Below are 27,095 nucleotides of genomic sequence, written 5' to 3'. Positions count from 1 at the left end.
TCATGGTCCTCTAGCAAGCGTGCTCAGACCCAGAATCCTGGAGCAAACGTGGAACTCCAGGCCCTCAGATGAGCCAGAGTAACAAGAACACCTCAAAAAATAGTGGAAGTAAATCTTTCCTCTTAACACCTCTGCTGTAGATAACTGTTCCTTAAAGCAAGAGTCAGGATCATTCCAGTGCTGTGGGTACACAACTGTATAAGCGGAGAGAGCAAGGGCTTCAGGTCACACAAGTTTGTGTGAGACGCTGACCACGCAGATCCCAGTGCTGCCCACTTCCTGCTGTATGACTTCGTGCAAGTCCCTTAACCTCTCCAAGCCTCCTTGTACATCTGTAATGTGGGCATAGTGATGGTCTAACTCTGAGAGTGGTTGTGAGATTCAGAGTAAAGGAGTTAGCACAGTGCCTGGCACATGGTAAGTGCTTAATAATGTCAGGTAAGAAAATATCTCCCTCGAAAGGTTGTTGTGAGGATCAGATAATAGTACCTTGCACAAAACAGGTGCTCCGTATCTGTCGGTGGCCTTTCTTTCCCCTTTACTCTTCTGCCACCTTATTCTTCCTCCAACCTATGCTTTACAGAAAAAAGGAATCAGGAGATGCTGATGAGTCTAAAACATGCTGAAACCCGAGAGAGAATGCATCTAAATATGTGTATAAATAGACAAGCTCCAGCAATGAACTTTTCTCCTTTCCTGAGGCAGGAAGCCAACTTTATAAAATAATCAAGCTCGTGCTGTAATGCCACTGAGGATTCATTTCTTCCTTTCCCTTTTAATGAAATTTAATTTTATGCATATTACCTGTAGCTCAGCTCTTTACAGTGAATTGAATAAAAATGAAGGCAGACCCCTTTCCATTTAGAAAAGTGAGCTGCTTTAGGGATTTATAATGCAGTCGGCTTTGTGTTTCTCTTAGTACATCATTTGCTTAAGAAACACAAATATTTGCCCGGACTTCAGTCATTTCACGTATGTGAATGTTTTTATGTGACGTCAGCTCCCAAAGTCAAATCAAAGGGGAAATGTCAAAGCAGCCACGTAGCAAGAGCTGCTTTAGAAATTGCTTTGTTATAACGATGCACTGACGTGGGGATAGTTACAGACTATGCCGTCTCACGCTGAGTTCTTTCTCTGTACCGGCTACCACTTGAGTGTGTTAACGCGTAATATCTCATTTAAACTCAGGACAACCCTGGGAAGCAGATTACCACATGCACATTGTATAAACGAGGAAACAGAAGCACAGAGAAGGCAGGAGGGACAGGCCTCGAACCCACGCAGCCTGGCTCCAGAGTCCGTGGCTCCAGAGCAGCCCCTCCTGAGTGCATGTTCATGACCACATGCCATGGAGGGTTCCAAGCACTTCCCGGATGTTAACTTGTTTAATCCTCACAATGACCTCTTGCCCAGCTTGCACAGTTAGGAGGTGGTGGGTACAGCATACGAGGCCAGACAGTGCTTTCCATTGTTCCAGCTTGGCACTGATTAAATACCAAGCCGCATTTTTCATAATTGACTAGGACCAAAAAGTAACAGTTTGTTTCTTCTGCGTTTACAGTGGCTGACTTCAACGTGGACAGGAAAAAAAGAGCAAAGAGTTTTCTACAGTATTTCTGGCTCTTATAAGTTACTTATTAGGTTATTAATATTGAATATATATTTATGGTATATTAAGTTATTAATATACTTTTAATTCATGATGCGTTACCATGACTCCGGGAGGGGATGGAGGAGCAATTCCAGATATTGTACATCTTCTATACCTTTTGGGGACGCTGGCCATTCTTCTGTCAACATTGTTGTGTTCACTTTTAAAGCTGAGAATGCAAATCACACAGAAAGGAAATAGATTTCCCTAGCATCACAAAATAAATAGCATTCTAGACATCCCATGAGAAGAGATAAGCGTAAAACATGTACTTGTTCGTGGGTGACAAGTGGTAGGGAATGAGTGCCGTGTTTCAGCTCCAGTTCCCCGTCAAGCCTGCTGTGGTCCATCTCTCCCGTTTTCTCAAATCCCACATCAGGTTTAACATTTCTACACCTGCTTTCCGAGGCTGCGTGAAAAACCTGAAGAAGACCACTGGTGTCGTTAGACTGAATGATACTGTGGGCGTAACAAAAAAGTGCTCGGAAGACTGGAAGGTAAGTGAAGAGTTCCAAACCTCGCAAAGGAATGCTCTCCAGCTAACCTGTGCTTGGCATTCGTTAACACACCAACTTTTGACGTTTTCTGGTAGCACACAGTGTTACTGTGAACTAGTTCATTTATTACACTCCCCACGTACTTGCAAAACCTCTTCAGGCTTGCATATTAACTTTGTAGGGAAGTAGGAATACCAGCTGTACACACAAAAACGCACAGATGATTGGTAAGTTATCATGCAGACAAGCAGACTATTTCTTCCCATGGGTCACATGGATTGGTTCAAGTGAGGCGACATAGGTTAAGATACTGTATTTCAGCCATGACATGATTACAGTGCCGGTAATTTATTCCGTGTTTTCGTTTCAGCTCGTGCGATCTGCCTCATTCTCCAGGGGAGGACAGTTGAGCTTCACCAATTTGGACTTCCCGTTGCCCAGCCACTTCCAGGCCTCCTTTGGGTTTCAGACTTTTCAACCCAGTGGCATCTTATTAAATCATCAGACAGGGGTATGAAATATTGTATGAATACTGAGCAAGATGTAAACCTGACTCAAGGTTTGATGTCAAAAACAATAGAGGGGTTTTGAAGGTAAATTTGTTAGGCATTTTATCTATCCTCACACAGTAAATGCTATTGTGGATTTCAAACATGGAAGCTGTTGCCCATCCTGGGGTAGGTCCTAAAAGAAATCAGGCTTAGAAAATACATTATAGTTCACAGAATTGAATTTGTGTGTATTCATGAACTCATTTTCATTCTTTTAGGTATATTTTGTGAGTGAAGGTGAATTAGAACTGTTATAAGTAATAACGTAGCTTTAATTTTTAGATCTAAGAAAAAAATCAGAATGTACCCCCATCATTCCTTTGTTATTCCACACAAGGTAGCTCTTCAGATTCCTTTTTTAGCAGCAGCAGCTAGTTGGACAATATTTACATCGGTGAATGGGAGAGAGTAAGGTCCTTTGCTCTTTGTTCCTGTACAACAAGCCACAGAGATTCTATAACCTAAGAGGATTTAGCCAGTGTGGTCATGTAGGCGTAAAAGTCAGCTAATACTCAGACATCGCCTAGCGGAACGAGTGGGATTTTAAAATAGAAGTAGAAGTAGGACACTGTTCTTCTTGGATTTGTTTCTTCAGGATTGCCAGCACAACGGACAACTAGTATATGTTGAAAGGAAGGATGTAGCTGCCTCTGTGGTTATGTCGTAGTAGAACGCTTCTCCTCTCTTGCTATCTTTGTTCATCAGCAGTTCGAGATCCTTTTTTAAAAACAAAACACATACCGTATGCTAACACATATATATGGAATTTAAGAAAAGAAAATGTCATGAAGAACCTAGGGGTAAGACAGGAATAAAGACACAGACCTACTAGAGAATGGACTTGAGGATGTGGGGAGGGGGAAGGGTAAGCTGTGACAAAGCGAGAGAGTGGCATGGACATATATACACTACCAAACGTAAAACAGATAGCTAGTGGGAAGCAGCCGCATGGCACATGGAGATCAGCTCGGTGCTTTGTGACCACCTAGAGGGGTGGGATAGGGAGGGTGGGAGGGAGGGAGACGCAAGAGGGAAGAGATATGGGAACATATGTATACGTATAACTGATTCACTTTGTTATAAAGCAGAAACTAACACACCATTGTAAAGCAATTATACTCCAATAAAGATGTAAAAAAAAAAAAATACCCCTGAAAAAGCACATGCCAACATTTAGATTGTGAGAGTGGCTTTTCCATCAGAGCAGGATGTTTGGACCCAGCTCTTTTGACACACACTCCTTGTTTCCTCTACCAAGAGTGGGGACACTTAGTACCCAATATACAAAATGGTCCAAAACAGGGGGAAGAATGGGCTTAACAAAAGATGAGATCACTCCTGGACAATGCAGGAACCCTTCAAATATCCTAGGAACACTGCCCTCAACTTCTTAATGGATTAGCTAAGGAATACATTTCAATTAGCCTTCTTTTATCCAGTTTATAATGAATATTGCCAATTGAAAAAAAATCAACATAAAGTGAAATTGACAATGGCTACGACCACACACTATAAAAATTGTTTTAGGCTAAAAGCTCGCTGACAAATCACATCTGGTTGAAAACTGCAAAAATTGTACCTGGTAGGAAAAAAAATTAACAAAATTAAAATGACAACTGCTAAAACTACACACATTTTTAAAAATTAAGAATTGACAGAAAGAATCAAATCATCTTGCCAAAATTTGGATCTTCAGAGTTTGACCTTGGAAAATTGAACCTCCTAGAAATTAGGATCTGAAAGTAAAAAATTCATGACTGAAGAGAAGCTATCGTTGTAATCATCTATGAAAATAAATTGATGAATCAAGTCTTCGTTGTAAAAATGTATTCAGAGGAACATCGATGCTGACGAAAATAACTTCAGCAAAATGATAGTGAAAATAGGAAAATTTAGAAATATTTTAACTGTTTTGTATAATTGATGGAGAAATTAAGGGACTTCCCTGGTGGTCCAGTGGTAAAGAATCTGCCTTCCAATGCAGGGGATGCGGGTTCAATCCCTGTCAGGGATCTAAGATCCCACGTGCCATGGAGCAACTAAGCCTGCCACGCCACAGCTACTGAGCTCACGCACCACAACTACAGAGCCCACATGCCCTGGAGGCTGTGTGTCACAACTAGAGAGAGAAAAACCCACAAGCCACAACGAGAGAAGCCCACGTGCCACAACAAAGAGCCCGTGTGCTGCAACTAAGACCCAACGCAGCCAATCAATCAATCAATCAATTAAATAAATAAAAATTTAAAAAAGGAATGCCTGGATCAATTTATTTAAAAAAATTTGATGGAGAGATTAAGGTGGTTTATGAATATAGGTCCATAAAATGCTTTTGACAGATTCATCAGTGTTGGAATAATTTGCTTAAGATTTTTATATTCATAAATGTGGAGTCCAAATATTCAAAAATAATCTTTAGATCAAAAGAGCAAAGTCAAAACATTGGGGTCAAAACATCCTGTGTACCTAGTTTTGATCATATATTCAGTATTAATACATTCATAATCATTAAATGCAGATGGACTGCACTGATGGGTATGTTCTGTGATGATTTTAGGCAAGCAGCCTACAGGTCATCCTGGAAGATGGCCACATTGAACTGAGCACCAGGGACAGCAGCAGCCCAATTTTCACATCTCCACAGACGTACATGGATGGTTTACTGCATTACGTGTCCATAATAAGCGACAACTCTGGGTGAGTGGAATGGCTCTTCTGCCAGAGCGCTAAGAATTTTACTTTATTTCGTTTAATGGAATCTTCTAGTATCTTTTCTGAGAAATATTTGGCCTTAGCATTGACACTATTTTACTAGTAAATCTTGGCCTTCTTCCTGGTTTTATATCAATTTTCTCATTTAAAAAATCAACAGTTGGGCTTCCCTGGTGGTGCAGTGGTTGAGGGTCCGCCTGCCGATGCAGGGGACACGGGTTCGTGCCCTGGTCCTGGAGGATCCCGCATGCCGCTAAAAAAAAAAAAAATAGTTTAGTGAGTTATTTCAGGTAGAAGATTTTGCGTCTGAATCAGACACTCGTTGCCCACCTGGCGAGAATCGTTTTCCCCAGCTGTTCTCACTCCTGTTTTGTTTTCCTCCTGTTTTTTTAGGCTCCGGCTCCTCATTGATGACCAGCCTCTGAAAAATAACCAAAGGCTGCTAGGCTTTTCAAATTCCCAGCAATCCCTGCGTCTGGGCGGGAGTTATTTTGAGGGCTGCATCAGCAACGTTTTCATCCAGAGGTGGGTGCCGTTTTCTGTGCGTGCACAGCTGATGAGAATGGCCTGTGACCCAGGGGACTTGTCATGGCAGGCTGCACGCCGCTCTCGTCCCGCTGACTTTCAAGATGACCTCTTTGGCACGATACACACATTAAAAGCAAACTAACTGAAAGCTTCTGGGCTCATCCTACCTTCGTAGGAGCAGCCTTGGAACACAACCTTGGAAAAGGTTTAATTAAAATTTACTTTCAGATTATGGCCTTTTTAGATAAGCGCAAAACTCTCCCCTGGGCAGAGGGAGAGCCCAGGACTGGTCATGAACCTTAGGCAGCCTGTTAGGAGCTTGTGAGCTGCCATCAGGGCTCAGGAAAAATCATCAGATAAAGCAGATTTACCCGTGAGATTTTCCTCCTGAAATGCAGTGAGATAAATGCTTCCACAGACTCACTTCTGAGGTTTCCTCTTGTTCACCGTCATTCTAGGTCATCCAGTGTCTGTGTTTGTCCTCTCTGCATATTTCATTTTCATATTTCTATGTGGCTCCCACTCCAAAGAACTATAATATTCTGGCTTTGCTGCAACGCTGGCTGTTCAAGGCAATAAAAGTTTCCCAAGGCCTTCTGCTGGCGAGGCATGGTGCTGGATATTGAAGGGAAGGCAGAGGTGGGTACAGCACATTCTCATCCACTATGAGCCTAGTGTTTCCTCTAGATATCCTGTACAGGGAGGAGATGAACGTTTACCCAGAAATCAGGACAGTAAGAACGTGTAGTTTTGAAACAAATCCTCCCCGCTAGTGTGTCTTCCTTGATATGTCAGCGTTCGTTTCTGCCCTCATTCCAGATTATCAGAGAGTCCCGAAGTCCTAGATTTGGCCAGTAAATCCACCAAGAGAGATGTGTCCCTGGGAGGCTGCAGTTTAAACGAATCACCTTTTCTAATGTTGCTTAACGGGTCTACGAGGTTTAACAAAACCAAGACTTTCAATATCCACCAGGTGAGTATCAAAAAACCTTACCCTGGGTTTTGCTTCCTTCCAGATGATTCTCGTAAGAGAGTCCTGCCTCACCGGAGATGTTGGGGAGGGAGGGATGTAGGTCACCTGATCCGGTGGTGCCCAGTGCCTCCAGGAATAATGGGTCATCAACAGGTGGATGACACCAAAAGGTCAAAGTGGTTTTTGTTTTAGCTTTTATTTTGTATTTTGAACGTCTGACAGTTTTTGCAGTCATAGAACAAATAGACCCTTGACTGCGGTTTCTCAGTGTCTGCAGCTGATGTCTTGCTCTTTTGACACTTCTGCTGTGTCTCCAGCAAGTACAATGATTGTCTCTGGGATACAGGGCTCATGACCCTTCTCCTGCCCACAGACACTCCTCTGCCTGCATCCTTTGACGAGATACACACACGCCCCCAGGCCTTGCCAAGACCAGCGTGGCTTGACCTTGACCGCACATTAGAGACACCTGGAGAGCTTTTACAATCCCAGTGCTTGGGTTGCATTCCACTCAATTAAGTCAGACGCTCTTGGGATAGGTCCAAGCGGCAGGAGTTTGTAAAGGAGTTTGTAAAGCTCCCGGGTGATTCTAGTGTGTAGAACTAAGAGAGGCTGAAAGGAAAGGAAATTCCTTGTTTGGAGGAGTGGAAGCTTTGTCATACATTGAACACAGGGTCAGAACTTAAACAAGTTCCTTGCTCTGCCTGGGGTCTACAGTGTGACCTCCCCATATCTGAGGTTACAATTAATGTGATTAATGGATAACACTGAACACCTCCAATGTGCCAGGTGCTACGCTGAGCTCTTCAAGTGGATTTTCTTACTAAATCCGCACGTAACCGTATAGGAGAAGTACTATTACCAGCCACATCTCACAGAAAAGGATGCCGTGGCTTAGAAAGGTGAGCAGTTTGCCCAGGCTCCCACAGATGGAAGGCAGAGTTGGAATTCAAACCCAGGTGACCTGACCCCAAAGCCCAGGCCCTCTCGAGAGCAATGCACTTCCATTCAACCCACTTTTCACTTAACATCAATCAGATGCTGCTTGTCTGCCAATATTTCTCCTGCTGCACAATGATTTGGGGAGATGGAGAGATAGTACATAAAAAGAAATTTTTTTTTTTTTGCTTTAAGAAGAAATATATTTCATAAATCCCAAAGGGTTGTCATTTTACTCTCAGGAAAAGAACACCTTTAGACCTGCCCCCTCAGGAATGAAGTCATAGATTCATTTATTTCCCTGTAATGCTGAGAGTTACTGAGAGATTAAATTAGCACGGTGATGGTGGAGATGGAGCGAAGGAATGGATTCAAAGCTATTTAGAAGATGGAATGTACCAGACTCATATAATCATTGAAGGTGGGCGGCAAGGGAGAGGTGGGAGTTAATATAATTCTGAGGCATCTGGATGGATGGAGAAGCCAGTTATGAAGAGATGAAAAGGACAAGCCTTTGGAGGGAACGAGAATGAGTGGAGTTTGTGGCCTATTGAGTGACAGGTGCCTCAACCAGGTGGAAAGCTGGTAGGAGACTGTCAGGTGTCTCTGGGGGCCTCAGCAGAGAGAGTGGGACTGGGGCTATTGATGGGGGATCCCCAGTGAATACACTGTATTTAATGTTCCCCCTGTTCCGTGCAAGCCCCCAGATTAGGTGGAATAAGACATTAATTCTGCCTCCGAAAGCCCAATGCAGAGACAAGGCGACCAAGCTTTGCGGTTAAGTACCGGATTTTGGTGTCAGACTTCCTGGCTTTATCCCTTACTACGTGTGTGATCTTGAACGATTATCTAACCTCCCCGTGGGTCTGTTTCCTGCAGCGTACAGGAGGATATAGAACAGTAATATCTCACGGTGTTGTGAGGGTCCACTGAGGTAATAAATATAAAACGCGTGGCACAGGGTAGGCATGCCATAACTGTTAGCTGTTATCGTTACTATACACACGAATAACCTACGGGACGGGGACAAAACGTGCTCCAGGAGTGGTACGCCAGGTACTTTCCTGCTACAGAGATCGGGGGGTTCCTCTGGAGGAGGTGATGCATAGACTGGGTCTGGAGCAGGGGTTGAGTTTAGATGAGTAAACGTTGTTGCTACGTGAGCAGAAGCCCAAAGCCGGGAGGCAGGGTGTGGTGGAACTCGCAGGTATAGATGCTTTGCGTGCATTCTCTCTGATCTGCACAAGCCTTCACTCTCTCTCTTTCAGTTCCCACCACACCCCTGTGAGAGCAGAATAGAATGCCAACTTTACACGTCAGGCAATTGAGTCTCAGAGAGGTTAAAAGAAAAATGTGCCCAAGAGCACCCAGTAAGTAAACTGTAGAGTCAGAATTGAAACTCAGGGCTACAGAATCCCGAAGAGTGTGCTCTTCATAGGCACTTGCTCAGGGGGAGGTAAGCTCAGAGTCACATGCTGCAGCCGGATCAGACAAGCCTCCGACGGCCTGATGTAATTTTGACATTTTTTCTGTAGTCAGCGTGAAGCCATTGAAAGGAGTGCTTTAAGCCATGTCTAAAGACGAATAAACTGGCAGCAGCCTATGGAATGGTTTGGCCTAGGAAAGTTCTACAGACGTGGCGTCAAACTGGCAAAGTACCGGAATGGTCCAGGCAAGACAGTCGGCAGCCTGACTTTCAGGTAGAGGGACTGGGAGTGAAAGGGAAGGAGTGGAAACAAAATATGTCCCGGAGATGAACAGTAGGACATGGAAACAGAGCACGTGCAAGAGGCCAGGTAGGAGGGTGTCCATGATGACCAAGGTGTGAGGCCTGGGTGCCTGGAAGGATGATGCTGCCGTTAAGAGAATTAAGGAAAAGTCGGTACCAAGAGTGTGTATGAAGACTGTTCCTCTTGATGTTACTGCTGCTGACACACAAGAGTCTTTCAGGGAGGGAGTGGGCCCCGCTGGTGTGAGCCCCCGGCAGGAAGCTCCTGGAGGATCCAGGCCTGGCTGTGATTTTCAACAACTCACTTAACTTTCTGGTGATGGAACATCTCCACTCAGCAGATAACTGGTATTAAGTCTGCATCCCAAGCATCCTCTCCAGGAATCTGGTCAGGTTGGAGAACCTGATCCTGAAGGAATCTGAACTGTTAGGAAGACTTCAGCTGCTAGGGCTTAACCCTCTGTGGGGATCTATAGTGTCACATTAAGGGACAGCTTGAGGATGAGTGTGCTGCAGGCCTGGCCCGCGGGACTGGGCTCTGCTTCCCCACAGCCATCCTGGCTCCATCCCGCACAGTTCTGGGCTACGGACAGGGCGTTCCCTCACCGGAAGCACAGATCTGTGGCTTTCTCTCTCCTCTGGAAGGAAACATTTCTCAGAGGCCCCGCTCCCTGACCACCTCTTAAGGCTCATTGGCCAGGAGGGTGTCACATGCTCGTTCCTGAAGCAATCCCCAGCAGGGAGAATTCCCATCACTGGCTTCCAGGAATGGAGAGCCCCACTGAGCCCTGAGCCCCATGGGAGGGACTGTGGACCCCTCATCAAAGTCTGGGCTTTGCAGCAGAGAAAAGAGGGGGAAGGGCTGGAGAGTCTCAGTTCCTTCCAACAACTTTTCTAGTCTCGTGTGATGTTTATGATGCTTGTTCTTCTGCATTAAAACTCATTCCTGTTAAAAAGTTCAAAGCATCGTCCAGGTCAGGAGAGACTTCTGTGTGGGGGTCAACTCTGAGGAAAGTGGGGACAGGCTGTGGTCCCCTCCTGTTCTCTGGGTTCTTTCACGGCCCTGCTGCTAAAGCCCAAGTGAATGGCCTGGAGGGGAGATGGCAGATTGGCGGCTCCAGGCCCACTGGCTGTCTGTGTGGGCCTCAGTGCTGCTGGCCACCTGCTGGCCTTCCTGAGGGACACTGTGGTTCTTCTGAAGCTCCATGGAGGTGAGGTGCTCTGGGTATCCACTGGTCCCATGTATAGCAGACCTGTGTAGGATGGGAATAACATGCATCCTCCCCAAGGATGAATTCATCTCTATTGAATTCAGCTCTTAGGATCACAAGTCAAAACTGAGCGAGGCACTTAGCAAGATGGGCATTTTCCAACTCTTGCCTCTGATAATCAGCTGTCCTGATTTTTTTTGTTTCTCTCCCACACAGCCATGGTGTGACACGCCAGCCGCCTCCCCAAGGAGCTTGAAGGTGAGGGGAGATACCCAGTCTTGCCCACCGCTTCCAGAGGCCCAGGCCAGCCACGGAGCCCTCAGGTTTGGGGACAGTCCCACCAGCCACCTGCTATTCATGCTTCCCCAGGAGTTGCTGAAACCCAGGTATCATTTCATTTTCCTGCCCCAAGCCAACTCAGAATCTGATTCTACCCTAGGGCAGGCTAGCCGGCACGACAGCAGGCACCTGTCACCAATGAAGGGGGCACTACCACGTTTGCGAAAAGAGGTGCTGGCCTACCTGAGACACACAGCCTGGGGGCCCGAGCCTGCTTCCTCCCAGCAACTGGGAGGCACACGTGACACGTGCTGCTCAGAGGCTGAAACAATCAGCTCGGCTCTGGTTTAGAATTGACGGTGTTCTAAAAATAAGGCTATTACTTTCCAAAGGTGCTATTTGTTGCTATGCTAAATCACCTTCTCCCGCATTCTACAGTTAGAGGAAAATCATTCTTTTAGGAAGACTTGGTGTCAGATCCATCATTTTTAGAGAATACATTTGGATTTTTTGTGCTAACAAGTTGCGTCTCTTTTGGGGAGGAGGGAATAAGCAGAGATAGTAATTCTGTCAGAAAAAAAAAAGTAGGAAAACAAGGCTTGTCATTTTCATGTGATTCGAAGGAGACATAAATAAAAAGGTGCCCAAAATTCCTTTACGACTTCTCTACAGAGGCAGAATGGCCCAGGGGTCCAAAAGGCCTGGCTTTAAGACCTTGGCTTTCAATCCACCCACTCAGCCACTTGCTGGCTGCGTGACCTCAGGCCACAGGCCAGTTCAGGTCCTGGGATGCAGAGGTCAAGATGGGATCAGACGTGCAAAGGAGTTGTTATTCCTGTGCAGAATAAAAGGGGGAGAGCAGGAGCTGGCAAGGAGAGCCTTCAGCTGAGACACAGGCCTGGGGCCTGTGAAAGGAGAGGGAAAGGCAGGCGTGGGTGGGACGAGCCTCAGACAGCAGGGAAGCTCCAAGGGAGTCAGGCAGGCCGGTGGGCCTCACAAGCGAAGATCACCCTGTAGAAGAGTCCAGTGTCGGGCACGACGGCCCGGCTCTAGTTCTTCCGCTGAGCTCGGTGCTTGGCAGGCGGTCACCTGTGTGCCACTGCGGTTCTGAGAGCGTGGCAGTTGCGGGCTGCCAGGCCGCCGTGCCCCCGCAGCAGGGTCTCCTGAAGGGAACTCTGAGTGGCAGCTCCACGGCCACCGCGGGCTGCTGTTCAACTTTTCTAAGCCTCAGCTTCCTCTCCATAAGCTTGGCATAATTATGCCTGTCTCACATGTTTTTGCAAATTGCCACACCTCTTCGAACCTCAATTTTCTCATCAGTTAGGTGGGGTTGATAACGTTTCCCTTGCAGGGAGGAGAGGTCATTGCTTGTAATGAGCTGGCCCTTGGAGGTGCACTCAGTAAGCAAGTGCATATTCACAGGCAGGTGTGAAGCCTGGAAAGGGGAGGGGCCGAGTTCTAAAGGAGACCCTTGGCCAGCTGCCGGCATCTCCAGTAGACCCGTGGAAATTCTGGGGATCCCTGAATCGCCAAAACTGTGCTAGTCGGAGACAGACAGATGGCAGAAGCAGTGACCCTCTCAGCCCCTCCCGGGGCTTTTCCACTCCGCATCTCTGCTCTGTTGGTCAAGCTGACCGTAATAACAGTCTCCCTGCAGATGCTGCCCACGCTGTCCTCTTCCCGGCCTCCCCACTCTCCAGCCCCCCTGCCTCTGCCCTCCCCCTCCCTCCGTGGCCCCTTTCTTACATCTTCTCTCTCAGCACATTCACTGTGGTGAGTTATCCGGCTTCTTCTGATGATTCGACCCCAGCATCTTCCTGTCCAACACTGAATTATATATAATAAATGGAAAAAGTAACATCCTTAAAGGAAAGCAGAAAAAAAATAATCCTTAGTAAATATAATTTAAAAATTATTTTAGTCCCCAGTATTGTAGCAATCAGAGTATATTTTCAGGATGTTGCAAGATTTGGACTATTCTATTATTCTCATTCTGGTTTCTATTCTAGAAACTTTTGGCCTCTCCTGTAAAACCCTGTACCACTATTTTAACCTCTGGGTGAATGTATAAAAACGCTACTTTGCTCTCTGTCTTTCCCTCCTATCCTCCAGCAATAAAGACTCATAGCTACAGTGTCATATGCCAGGATTTGAAGCTCCTGATGTCATTTTTGGGTGTGTGTTAGTCTTTTCTGAAAGAAAATTGCTTTAAGAAATAATTCTGGAAAGCAAATGTCAAGTCTAATAACCAAGCCCACACATGTAAAGTGCTTTCATTCCGTAGCAAGTTCTACCATCCTCCTTAGATTGGCTAACCCTCGTATTCCAAACCTCCGCACTAATACACAGCTACACCAAGAGAAATACTGAGCCGTGTCACCGTCGGCTTGGTTTAATTTCACAAATATAGATTTCTTTTGCCTTTTGAAGAACTATACCCTCAAGGAAACTTGCATAGCTGTAGAGTGAAAGTGCATGTCCATGTTTGCTCAGCCCCACAGTATTAAAAAGCAAAGAGATGTAACGGTGTAATCATTTCTTCCACTTCCTGATTCTGCCTCCGCATTTTCCATTTGCCATTTAATTCAATTCAGTAACTCTTTCTTGAGGGCCTCCTGTGTATCATGCACTGGGGATGCAGCTTTAATCAGGGTAGACCCCGTACCTGCCCTCTGTCTGGTGTGCACTTGGACACAGACCACAGGAATGGGTGATGACAGCCTTTTTTTTTTTCTTTTTTTGGCTGCGCCACGTGGCACGCGGAAACTTAGTTCCCCAACCAGGGATGGAACCCATGCCCCCTGCAGTGGTAGCGCAGAGTCTTAACCACCGGACCACCAGGGAAGTCCCTGATGATAGCCTATTGACACCCATATCTCCCATTACCTTTTCCCAGTACACTTTTAGGCACCCCCTCAGGGCACCTACACACCACAAACCACTCAAAGAATGAACCATCCATCGCTGGGTTCCCAGTGCCCACCATGGTGCCTTGTACATACGACCCACTCATTACATATTTGTTGAATGAACGAATAAATGGATGGATGGTTGGATGGATGTGAGTTTGCATAGAAAGCAAAGCTTGCTTAGCCACACGTACCTATGATATGTAACCATCATGCAAAGGAATATTAACTTTCACTCTCTGCTTTTACTGCGTGATGCTTGCGTAATTCCTCTTCCACCATAGAGGAGGTATTAAGGTCCGAGAAATGTTAAGGGTAGGTGGGAGAAGGTGGATCCGGACTCCTGTGCCACTGTGTTAAATATGTCTTACGGGAAGAAAATGCTTACCTGATGCTTAAATCAAATCCTTGTTATTCAGGTTGTCCCCCGACTTCTCCTCACAACCTTCCTCTCCCTGCATGTATACAAAGTAGAAAGCGTGTTCACTGGGTTTAACAATCGAGGCTGCTCGGTGAAATAAGCCAGTTGCAAAAAAGACAGATACTGTGTGATTCCACTTCTATGAAGCGCCTAGAATATTCAAATTGATAGAGGCAGAAAGCAGGATGGTGGTTACCAGGCGCTGAGGGGAGGAGAGGATGCAGAGTTGTTAATGTGTAGAGAGTTTCAGTTTTGCAAGATGCAAAGAGTTCCGGAGGTTGGCTGCACAGCAACGTGAAGGTGCTTAACACTACTGAACTGTACTCTTAAAAATGGTTAAGATGGTAAACTTTATGTTTGGTATATTTTACCATAACTTTCTAAAATGTAGATTTTTTTTTTAAAGTAAGGCATCTTCCTTCTTGCCATGTGCTGGGACTTAACGCCACTAGCTGAGTTTGTCATAAAACTTCCTCTTATTTCCCAATACGGTAAGGAAATTATACAACAAAACTTTTAGCAGCTGAAATACAATGGCTTTTAAAACTTCCCAGAGAGACGGTCGTTTAATCAAGAAGTACCTTAGTTTATTCATTTAAATAAGGAGGTTGTAGGGTTTTGTTCCTCACTGTCTCTCCCAGCTATGGAGATCTGAAGAAACACTAAAAGCCTCTTATTTTCCTCCTTCGCCTTTTGCTTTCTTTTCCCCACAGGTCACAGTTTGCCGTGGACTTGCAGACAACCGCGTCCAGAGGGCTCGTGTTTTACACAGGCACTAAGAACTCCTTTATGGCTCTTTATCTTTCGAAAGGACGCCTGGTCTTTGCACTGGGGGCAGGAGGGAAACAACTGAAGCTCAAAAGCAAAGAGAAGTGCAGTGACGGGAAGTGGCACACGGTGAGAGCTGGGGCTGCCCTAGAGCCTCCGCTGGGGCCAAGTTCACTGCTGAATAGCTGAAGACGGGAGTCTCAGCGTTCTTCCCGGCAAGAGGGCACAAGTACTGAGAGAGCTCATGTGGTCAGAGGCACTGAGCGCCCCAGCGCCTCGGCCCCAGAGACTCCTGAACGCGCCATGTGTGGATGTCATCCTACATGCCGAGACGGGCTTTCCTCCCTGCTTCTTTACCCGCCGCCCCCAGCCCCCCATGCACCTCCCTGGGCTGCACCACTCCCCTTGCCTATTCCCACCCTTTGCTCCCTGGACCATTTCTCTCCTTCAGGACAGTTTCCAGTCTCCAGGCCCCCTGTGAGTCTGGAATGCCTTCTCTGTAGCCAGCCCAGGTGTAATCACCCACATCCCTAGCATCTCAGCTCTTGCCTGAAGCCATCCCAGGGTTAAAGAAATACAGTTTAAGGCAAGAAGGGACCTATGTATTTTTGTTTTCTGACGAGGGAATTGGAACTCAGAAAACTTAAGTGACTTGACAAGTTACACTCACTCAGTCATTCAACAAATATGTAATAAGCTGCCATCCTGGAGCACATAAGCAAAAAAATCCCCAATATAATGTCAGCTACTGCTTTGAGAAAACACTAAAGCAAGGTAAGGAAGTGGCCGAGTAGGGAGACTGTTTCAAATAGGACAGTAAAAGAAGGCCTCTTCCAAGAGATGACAATCAATCATATAAAGTTATAGGAAGGATTTCCAGGCAGAGGGAACAGCAAGTACAAAGACCCTAAGTTAGGAGTTAGCTGAATGAACAGAACAGAAAGGATAAGAAGTGGGATTCAAGAGTGAGGCAGGGGGACTTCCCTGCTGGCACAGTGGTTAAGAATCCACCTGCCAATGCAGGGGACACGGGTTCGAGCCCTTGTCCAGGAAGATCCCACATGCCGCGGAGCAACTAAGCCCGTGCGCCACAACTACTGAGCCTGTGCTCTAGAGCCCGTGAGCCACAACTACTGAAGCTCATACGCCTAGAGCCCGTGCTGTGCAACAAGAGAAGCCACCGCAATGAGAAGCCAGCGCACCGCAATGAAGAGTAGCCCCCGCTCGCCACAACTAGAGAAAACCCATGCACAGCAATGAAGACCCAACGCAGCCAAAAATAAATAAATAAATTAATTTAAAAAAAGAGTGAGGTGCAGGCCCAGGTCATTTAAGCATTGAAGGCCAAGGTGAGGATTTGGGATTTTATTCTGAGTCTCTCTGAAGCTTTTAGAGAGTCTAAAACAAAAAGCATTACACAAACAGATTGATATTTTCAAAACCCTCTTTAGCTAAAGTGTCTAAAAGGGAGTAAAAATAGAAGTAAGTAGACCAGATGGATGCTATTGCCTTTGGTTCAAGAGGCTGAGGTAGAGGGGGAGAGAGTAGACCACCCAGGATGTGTTCTAAAGGCAGAGCCAAGAGGTTTGGCTGATGGAAAGAGAGGAGTCAACATCAAGTCCTGTGATTTTGGACCAGTGACTGGGTCAATAGTGGAAGCTTTGCTGAGAGGGAGAAGATGGGCAGGAGGTAGGTGTTGCTAGGCAAGAGTGGGAACTCTGTTGTCAACATCCTGCGGTTGAGCTGCCTATCAGACCTTTAAGCCCAGGTGTCAGTAGATGGTAGAGGCCAGAGGTCACAGCTGGGCATCTACACTGGGGAGTCATTTGTGAATAGTCTCGTAGCCATGAGGTGGCAGAGTCCACACCAGAGCCCAGGGATCCTGACTTTTAGCAAAGAGTTTAAAACACTTGATCCTCTTGTTGGGAAAGGAGTAGCCATTGGCCCCTTGCTCCAGGACCCCTGCTCAGAGGAGCATGTGGCTTTCTTCCGTCTCAGCTCTGCACACTCTCTTCCTTCCTCTCTGTTGCATGGATGTGTGTTTATTTATGATCCTTTGGTTCTTCAGTTATTTATCTTTTGTATAAGTTTCCAGTCATGTATATTTTTGTTTACTTTTGAGAAATCTTTTTTTAGTTCATGTTTTAAGCTCACTCTGTTTAATATCTGACATAATCTCACAAAATGATGATGATGATACTGTGGTGAAAACTCTTGATTTTTCAAAGCTACTTGAAGGGACAGAAAAACTTTAAAAAAAATTTCCTGTGACCACTAATAAACTACAATGCCAGTTGTCAAAGGTAAGAATACGATTAATGTATTTTCTTTATCCTTAAGGTGGCATTTGGGCAAGATGGAGAAAGGGGGCGCTTGGTTGTGGATGGTCTGAGGGCCCGGGAGGGAAGTTTGCCCGGAAATTCCACCGTCAGCCTCAGAGCACCAGTTTACCTGGGATCGTCTCCTTCAGGGAAACCAAAGGTAAATAGTTATGCTTCAGAGCCACAGATAAGAACAAGTCACCCTATAAACTTTATAATTATACCATATATTCAAGGATATCAAAATACTTTATTTTAATAACTGAATCTGTATTTTAATGTTATTTGGTGACTGAAATAAAATTATCTCAAGAACCAAACTTGGGGAAAATTTGGGTTAAGGAGAAAGTCACAAGTCTGTCTGTCCCCAAGAAGGAGGGGTACGTACCAGGATTTTTCAGGTTCAAAGGCTCCGATGGGACCGTGGCCCCAGGGTGGCGTTCTGTGGGTGCCCTCCCCCTGTCTTCTCCACATGGCCAGAGGGCTCACTGCCCCTGATTACTTGGGGTGGCTGAACCTGCCTGTCACTCTTCTCCCAGATCTGCCTTTTTTGCACACAAAGTGAAGATGGCCCGTCAACAGCTCCGGCCCAGGAACTGTCCTCCTCCAAATGTGCTGCCAGGCGCTGAGCCCCTCCTGCCCCTTCCCACTCCGCTGGTGCCCATTCTGGTGTGATGTGTGCTAGCAGCTGGGGGGAAGGGCCGAGACTCAAATCTGGGCCAGAAATGGACGTAATCAAAGCAGGTCACTTCTGCCAGCGTGGAGTCTAGGCGGTCAGGCTAACGTGGCCTTGACCTTGGTATCTCCACAGGACTCAGCCTGGCCCACTTGAGTTTTGCACTGTGGTTTGGGCAAAGCGCCAGCAAGTCAAAGTACTGTTTTACTTTGTTGTATGTAATAACTTTTATATATGTATCATAAATAATGTATAACATAATATAGTATATGTATTATGGTATCTAATACATATATAACATATAACATGTTAATAATTGCTAAAGAGGATACTCAGTGTTTGCTTTTCTGCAACCTCTGTACCTTTTTCCCTCTCAGAGAAATCACAGGATGGGGTAGTGACTCAGGGGCACAATTTGGGTGCTTTTTTTTTTTTTTCCTGTGGTACGCGGGCCTCTCACTGCTGTGGCCTCTCCCGTTGCGGAGCACAGGCTCCGGACGCGCAGGCTCAGCGGCCATGGCTCACGGGCCCAACCGCTCCGCGGCATGTGGGATCTTCCCGGACCGGGGCATGAACCCGCGTCCCCTGCATCGGCAGGCGGACTCTCAACCACTGCGCCACCAGGGAAGCCCTGGGTGCTCTTTTGACTTGGGTAAATCACACTCAACATCCTAAAATCTGAGACAATCAGTAGCACCCCATTTACAACATCCTTTACCAGCAAGGTCCTATTCGCAGCCTTCCTTCAACCTGAGGGTGCAAACCACCGAATACCCTCCTCCATATCCTTTCAAAGGGCAGGCAACATCCAATCAGCCAGTGGCTGCCTCCAAATACCAAAACCTGCAGCCAGTCTTTGGTGATTCCATGTTAGGTTATGGCCTGAACTGGAGAGCATGAGCGTGGTGTCAGATACAGACTCTTTGTTATACATGATGGCAAATCTGAAGAAAGTAACATTTCTTAGGGGCCCCAATCAGTACTTTGTTGTTGACACTGACACCACATGCATCTATAATACCACTAGATTCCCTTAAAATTATCATGTCTTACATCCGTCGTGTAGGATTCCAGAGTCCTAAAGGCATTTACTCCAGAAGAGAGTAGAGGGATTTTATTCAGTGATTTTATTAACTTTTTTGAGAATTTCATGAAAGTTATAGCCCCTTTCTCCAGGAAAATACACAGACATCTGGTATATAATTTAAGGGGTCAGAGAACCCCAGAAGCTCGTCCCTGAGCCGCAGGTGAGGAGCCCTTGTTTCAGGCCAGCTTTCGGCAGCCGTGGGGGCTCCACGCAAGCCCCCTGATCCCGCACCCTGTGTCTGACCTTGACCCTGTGGCATTCGTGATTTGTTGATGGCGCACTGGGCCCAACAGTGTCGGGAGCTTTCTTACCCTTCATTATTTTAGGAATGTTTTGGCCTCGTTTTTCAGCCGGCCGCCCTGCATTAAGCTATCACACGGGCTCATGAAACCCTAAGAAGTACTTTGTACCTGCAAAGAGACGGTGAGATCTGTGAACAGCAAGGTGGCAATTTCCCCTGTTGCAGCTCTGACTGTGGCCCAGGGTCAAGTCACCCTCTGAATTCTTGTTTCCACGCTAGGTTGCCATCTCCACTGCCCCTGCCCTTGGTTTGGTGGTACATTCCAACTTCGACCACCCACAAAACACCTGGTATCTGGGTTTTTTGGCACTGTGGAGGGAGCCAAAATGGAGCCAGTCAGGCCCACCTGACTCTTGGAAGCAGGATGGATGAATCCCCCTCCTTCCTCCTCTTTTGGACAACTGCCCCTGCCCTTAACCTTCGCTGTGCATGGATTTCTGGGAGTTGTGGGTAATACAGTTTGCTTTCTCTTCTGCTTGGTTGCAGACCCTCCCCCAAAACAGCTTTGTGGGATGCCTGAGGAACTTTCAGTTGGATTTGAAACCCCTGGACACCGCTTCTGCAAGCTTTGGGGTGTCTCCCTGCTTGGATGGCCCTTTGGAGAAAGGCATCTATTTTTCTCAAGAAGGAGGTCATGTCATCCTAGGTAAGGAGCAGTTTGGAAGGCTTTATATCTTTATAGCTTCGATTCTGAAGAACTCTTATCCTTTTTTTTGGAATTATGATGTTTAAACTATTATTTGTTTGTTTTTGTTTTGAAAGCCAACTCCGTGCTTTTGGGGCCAGAATTTAAGCTTGTTTTCAGCATGCGCCCGAGAAGTCTCACTGGAATTCTAATTCACGTCGGAAGTCAACCCGGGGAGCACTTATCTGTTTATATGGAGGCAGGAAAGGTGTGTATCTGTCGGATGACATGGGAAGGGTGTGTGAATTTATATTAGAACCAGATTCCACTTCTGGAGACCATGGTAGGTGGAGTTACGGTAGAGCGTGGAATCCAATCTTGTATTTAAGAGGCCTGACTTCAGGGCTGACTTACCCTTTTCCTTAAGTAATTTGGTCATCGTGTTTTCTGTTCTTCATCTTTTAAATTGGGCAAATTCAAACAAGCTGGGCTGAATTCCGGCTCCACCACTTAGTTATAGGGCCCTCGGGAAGTTACCTAACCCCTCTCTGACTCAATTTTTTTATCTTTAAAATGTGGAGAATGATGCTTATATTTAAGGGCTTTTGTCAGGAGAGGAGAAGCTGCCATATACTCAGTAAATGTTCATTTTTCTCACCTCCCCTTCACCCCTGTCACACCTCTACTTTTATTTATTTTATTTTATATGAACATTTATCAGTAAATGTTCATTTTTCTCACCTCCCCTTCACCCTTGTCACACCTCTACTTTTATTTATAAGGGCAGCACCAGAGTTCATGGGATGGATTTTCTCACCAGCCATCTACACCATGTCACACCCTTGCCCATGCCCCACATCCGCTGGGTCAGCTTCAGATTCCCTTTATCCTCTCTACACAGCTCACCAAGCCCTTCTGGTCTCTGCAGCCAAGCCGGCCACAGGGTCTCCACCCAGCCTTCCTTTAGCTTTTCATGGCTTCCTTCTTCAGCCATGTGCTTTTGCTGCTCCATCTTTCCCATTGCTCACAGGCCTATTCAATATCTTATGTTCACCACCCACGTTTAATCTCTTTCCTTTGCAAAACAATCTCTTTCAAACCAAATCCTTCCAGGAAGCCTCTCTTAGTTAAGGCCTTAAAGCAAAGATTGATAATATAGCATTTTCTTTTACCTTTATCCTTCCAGTTTACTGAATGTGAGGGAAGACTCTCAGAATAAAATACAGTAGTCAGAACTCTTGGACACTTTTTAGTTAAGTTACAGCTTTAAGTCTGAGCAGGCCTCTTGCGGGCCCAAGAAGCAAGGAACTATGCTTAACGGTGGTTCAGACAAAGCTGGCTTTTCAGGGGAGGGATTGGGGAGCATCTTTGGTGAGAGCTTCTGGATAGGAAATACTCCCCCCAACACGAAATCAAGACCTGATAACCTTCCTAACAGCTGTGACACTGCTTAGCTTGAAAATTGCCCCAGAAAAGGCTGCACTGTCTGCTTACATGCAAATTAGATGTAAATTACTTATCAACAGGCTGATTTTAGCCCTCTCGTTTCATTGACCTTGATTCAGCCCCTGGAGAATCCTGGGCCAGAGTGGGAATGCGGGATTCTGCACAACAGCACGTTGAGTGCCTGACCCCTGACACGTGCCCAGTGCAAACTCAGTCAGTTAGCGTGCTGAATTCCTTGGACGAGACCCCTCTTTAAGTCCTGCGTTCGTGGAATTATTATAATTGGCTGCCCCTTGCAGCCGGGTATAGGCCTCAGCCAACGTTTTTGCCTTCCAAATTGTACACGTCCTCCTAAACAGAGCTACTGTCACATGCTAATCACTAAGGCAGATCTTCGGTGCTAATCAGTAACCTTTGAGTCAGGCCTGATGGGACTGGGGTAGGGAGTCAGTGGGAAAGGCTCCTTACCTTTGGCAGTAACTTCAGGCCAGGCCCTGGATTTGCAGCTCACTTGCCTGGAAAGGGGTACAACAGAGAGATTCCTGCAAAGCCTTTGTCCCTCTATGGTCACCTGGTGCGGGAGGGTGTACCCATGTTTCAAGTGCTCCTGGGCGGTCAGGGTGCAAGGGCTGGGAAGGAAAGATGGCAGGAAGTGGGCCCCACCTGCCTTTCTGAAGGAAATAGGAAAATGCATGTGTGTTCCAGGTCACGGCCTCTGTGGGCAGCGAGGCAGGTGGGATCCTGACATCGGTCACACCAAAGCAATCTCTGTGTGATGGACAGTGGCACTCGGTGACAGGTATGACGTCCAGTAGCCTATTGTTCACAGACTGAAACAGTCTCCCTTTCCATCTGGACTCGAACATCCCAAACGCTCCCTCAGTTCATCCATCCATTAGCGTCTGACCAGGGTCAGCCCACCAGGTTAAGGTGCTGGGAACATGTCTATTCTCAACTCCAGTCGTATTTATGTAATTCACGGCTCCAGTTCTCCATAACACACTGAGTTTTTTTTGGGGGGGGGCGGTGTGGAACCCAGCAAACTGATAAGCTATGTTTGTTTTCAAGGTAGCATAACACTGTGATTGAGATTTTGCCTCTGAAGTCAAAGAGAACAGAGGTCAGGTCTCAGTTCCAGCCCTGTGAGACCTTGGGCAAGCTACTTAATTTCTCTTTATCTTCAGTTTTCTCATCTGTACAACGGAGGTAAAAATAGTGTACACCTCCCAAGGTTGTGAAAACTAATGGGATAATGCGTGTGAAGTGCTTAGCAGTGTCCAGCACGTCCTAAGTGCTCAGTAAATGTTTGCTCTTACTATAGGTAAAGTTCATTGTTGGGTTATTTTTTTCAACAACATTTAATACTAATGCCAAGGATTTAGACAAACCACTTGACGGGGAGCAGGCATAAACTCTCAAGTCGAATCTGCTATTTTAGGAATAACTTGCGCATACAAGTTTGGAGATATATTAACCTGTATTGGCTAAAATATCTTTTGTTAAAAGTAGCTGCCTCTTGGCTAATTTGAAAGCTAACTGCATTGCAGTTGGTTAAGATTGTTGACGCTGGAGGAGTTTTATTTGGGAGGGTCAAAAGCCACTGTCTTTGGAGTCCGTTTTCAGCAGTCAGTCAGTGTCTTCTTGGAAAGAACCAGAGATCACGTGAAATAAGCACTGGCCTCTGGAGACAGGAAACCAGGGCTTGAATCCCAACTTGTTTAATTTATAACCAAGCCATGCTGCCAAGCTCCTCAGTGATGGAGGGTCACAGTCTCTTATCTGAGAAACGAGAGTGATGATATCTTCCTCACAGATTCATTTTAAGGATTAAATTCTGTAATATAGGTGGAAGCACCTAAACAGCACCTGGTGGGGAGAAATTAGTTGAATTTGTGCTTAGGTTGATGGAATTCCTGCGAGCCGTGCTCCCTCAGGTCCAACAGGAGTGAGTGAGAAAGAAGCCGATGATGATGCCCGGTGTAGACATTATACAGTGGGCAGGGCTCTCAGGTGATAGACCTGACCTGCTTTCTTTCCCTGCAGTCACCATAAAACAGCACATCCTGCACCTGAAACTGGACGCAGACCATAGTTCCACCGCTGGACAGCACCCCGTCCCCACTGCCCGCACGCAGGAGCATCTGCACATTGGAAGTGTCCCAGGTAACTCCTGTGCTGACTTCTACACCCATGTTGTCCCACGTCAACTCTTAACATCTCCATCGTAACCCGTGGGTGGGGGCATCACATTTGTTGGGATATCAGCAGGGGCAGCCGTTGGCTGGACCGTGTAGACAGTGAGACTCTTTCTCCAGCTTGTGGGGAAACCGGACTGCCAGCAACAGAACGTTTCCCAGCAGCCCAGGCCACGTGGCTACTGCTTCCACTTGTCCCAAGCCTATAATTTTTTTTTTTTTTTTTTTTTTCCTGTGGTACGCGGGCCTCTCACTGCTGTGGCCTCTCCCGTTGCGGAGCACAGGCTCCGGACGCGCAGGCTCAGCGGCCATGGCTCACGGGCCCAGCCGCTCCGCGGCATGTGGGATCTTCCCGGACCGGGGCACGAACCCGCGTCCCCTGCATCGGCAGGCGGACTCTCAACCACTGCGCCACCAGGGAAGCCCCCCAAGCCTATAATTTATAAGCCTCTCCTAAGAGCCTGCATGAACCTAGAAGCCTGATATCATAAAGAATCAGAAAAGGGCCTGAGAAACTGGTCTCTCCCCTCCAGGCACTTAGTTATGGTGACTTATTAAGCTGTGTGGAGCCAGAATGGGGGAATCAGGCAGGGTGATCAGAGTCAGGTGAATCAGAGTCAAGTTCAGGACTGGAACTTTGCCTGGAAAGAGCCTTGTCAGCCTTCATTGATTTATGTGTCTCCAGATGGTCTGGTGGTTAATTTTATAGGTCTTCCATGACCCATGAAAAGCACTAGAGTTCAGAGTCATTATCTATTGATTTGGGCTGTGGAATCTCCTTCTCTGAAGGATGTGCAGAGTAGCCTTATAGCTGACCTTTCACAGCAGGGGCTGTGCTGGGTGCCTGCTTAAAGCAGGAGAGGACTGGGTGGACTGAGAGCCTGGGTCCCTTTAGCTCTAATAAGACCGTTTCTTAATGGAGTGCGTCCACTTGACAGTATGAGTGAGCCATCAAATGCCTCTCCTTTTGTCTTTCAGCTCATTTGAAAACCCTGAAGCTTCCCGTGTGGAGATCCTTTTTTGGCTGCCTGAAGAATATTCAAGTCAACCACATTCCTGTCCCTGTCACTGAAGCTGCAGAAGTTCGGGGGACTGTCAGTCTGAATGGCTGTCCTGACCACTAACTCAAACCCATCACAAGGCAGGGAAGTTCACCTCCGGAAGCACTGATTACCCAACACCCCTCCCTCTCCCCTCTCAAGGTCGTTCTGACTTAAGACACCATCCCGATGGGTTTATTAGCAAATCTCATTTTTAATTCCAACCACACATACCCATCATTTTGGCATTCAGTGCTACATATATATTTTACATAAAAATCCCATTTCTTGAAGAGGATGAACAAATCCTTACATGCTTCTGGTAATATCACTTTCCACTAAAAGTTTGATGTCTTTTAAAGAACACTGTTTTCCACTTGTTAAAAAAAATAAATATCTTGCAAAGCACTTTAAAAATACAAAAATTTTACATGTGTTAAGATGTTATAATTTATGGGGTTAAATAAATGCAGTGTACTCTTCAAATTATGATGTTTTATTAACATAAAACGATTGGCTTGCTGGTCATTTTTAATTGTATTCATTCTTCAGCACCTGTTCAATGTGCCATGTACAACGCAGTTTTCTACAAATAATCACCAAGCACATGCTGGTGAGGTACTGTGTGTGCTCAGTGTTGGATCTACAGTCAAGGAATATGCAATCCAATCGGGGAGACACATACTGTTCATAAAATAGTAAGTAACAAACTGAATAAATGAACCTGCAACTCCACTTGGCTTCCCACGTACAGTCTGCTGCCAACCAAGTCTAGATTATGATTATCAATTCCTTGAGGGCAAAAACTGTCTAGTAGAGGAGCTGAGATGAATGTACTGTATATACTATAATTAAAGCTTTGCATGAGAAGCTAACAGAAGTCAATGGGAAGTAGGAATCTAGTTTTATCTACAAAATAATGAACCATGTACTAGACCAATATTATTACCCAGCACCACTCTCACTAGCAAAGAAGGCTATGCAAGCACTTCTGTGTCTCCTACATAGTATTTGCTCATCAGGACTAAAACAATTCTAAAATTTGGATATAGTAATCCTATGTGGTATCCTTACAGCTACCTGCCCTCCACCTCTGAAACTGAGGCACGTTCCCTTCAAGCCAGTGCTCTTTTATGACCCTCACACTGCCGTCCCGTGGGCATGCTTTCTACCTGCCATACCTATGAAAACATGAACCGTTCTCCTGGAGAGGTAGCAAGGTCCCCATCGCAGGGGGTATTCAACAGAGGCTGGCTGGTGGGCTGTAGGGATGCTATGCTGGGTCAGAGGCTGAATTTCATGACCTTAAGTCATGTGCTTTCCAAAAACATTGATTTTCAAATGAAAATTCAACCAGGTGATGACCATCCAGACCCTGAGTCTGCGTGAGGAAGATCCATTTCACCTGCCTTTGGCAGGTCTGCACTAAATGGCTGATTCTCTCTTCTGGGTTCCTGGTGTTGACTTAAGTGAATCTACAAAGTTATTCATTAGTACTTCCCAGATGCATTTTAAAGGGGCAGTTAAGTCTTCGTTAATACCACTGCTCTTCCCTCCATTTTATGGTAGCTGAAAGAACAGCTGTCCATCTGCATTTGCTGAATATAATTCCAGCCACCAGAAAGCAGCAGAGGATGTCACAGATGGAGTTTGAGACCCAGAGCCCTCAGCGTGGCTCTTCTCAGATCGTAAATGTCTGTTCTCTGAAAGGAATGCTACAGCTCCTCACCTGGACCCTCACGGGAAATACGTGTAAACTGTGAAGTGCATATAAGAATCATCGCTATTATCTTCCTCCTGGCTCACAGCCTATCACAAATTGGGCTGACCTTGGGGTGAGAGGCCTAGGGGTCAGCAGGATCACCGGTGGTTGACCCTGACCCGTTCATGACGCCTCCACAGTTGGTGTCATTCTGGTCCAGGCGAGTAGGGCCTGGATTGTGAGAAAATCAACTCAATCTCCCGAGGTGACAATCACTTCAGGGGCACCCAGGGACTATGGAGCAATCGTGTGCCTTCGTGGGCTGCCTCCTTCACCTCTTGACCTCATTCCTCAGGATGTAGGGCGGTTGGGTTTTTGCCACACTCATGATAACCCCATGTCAGAGGATGGCGGCTCCGGGCAGGACACGCTGACCTTCCCATCCTCCCAGGAAGGAAGTCATCTCACTTCCCCACAGGGAACTTTGGGTCAGCGCCTTTCTCCTTCCCACCAACCCTGCCCAATGCTGCCCTG

General features: G+C 46.4%; 1 protein-coding gene across 5 annotated transcripts in view; it reads left to right on the top strand.

The window, feature by feature from the left end:
- LAMA3 (laminin subunit alpha 3) overlaps positions 1-25,345 on the top strand; it is a 241,390-nt gene extending 216,045 nt beyond the window's left edge. For all 5 annotated transcript variants that reach the window (XM_067699449.1, XM_067699451.1, XM_067699450.1 and 2 more), the window contains 13 exons: positions 2,031-2,148; positions 2,519-2,659; positions 5,257-5,396; positions 5,805-5,936; positions 6,759-6,912; positions 11,008-11,177; positions 15,114-15,297; positions 17,509-17,649; positions 20,040-20,199; positions 20,316-20,446; positions 22,330-22,423; positions 23,668-23,787; positions 24,798-25,345. In XM_067699449.1, coding sequence (XP_067555550.1) covers positions 2,031-2,148; positions 2,519-2,659; positions 5,257-5,396; positions 5,805-5,936; positions 6,759-6,912; positions 11,008-11,177; positions 15,114-15,297; positions 17,509-17,649; positions 20,040-20,199; positions 20,316-20,446; positions 22,330-22,423; positions 23,668-23,787; positions 24,798-24,943 — 1,831 coding nt within the window. In that variant the 3' untranslated portion in view covers positions 24,944-25,345. The remainder of the gene's footprint in view (positions 1-2,030; positions 2,149-2,518; positions 2,660-5,256; positions 5,397-5,804; positions 5,937-6,758; positions 6,913-11,007; positions 11,178-15,113; positions 15,298-17,508; positions 17,650-20,039; positions 20,200-20,315; positions 20,447-22,329; positions 22,424-23,667; positions 23,788-24,797) is intronic.
- The last annotated feature ends 1,750 nt before the right edge of the window (positions 25,346-27,095 follow it).

This window comes from Pseudorca crassidens, chromosome 12 (genome assembly GCF_039906515.1).
Source record: "Pseudorca crassidens isolate mPseCra1 chromosome 12, mPseCra1.hap1, whole genome shotgun sequence".
NCBI classification, from domain to species: domain Eukaryota; kingdom Metazoa; phylum Chordata; class Mammalia; order Artiodactyla; family Delphinidae; genus Pseudorca; species Pseudorca crassidens.
This window is presented reverse-complemented; position numbering and strand designations above follow the sequence as displayed.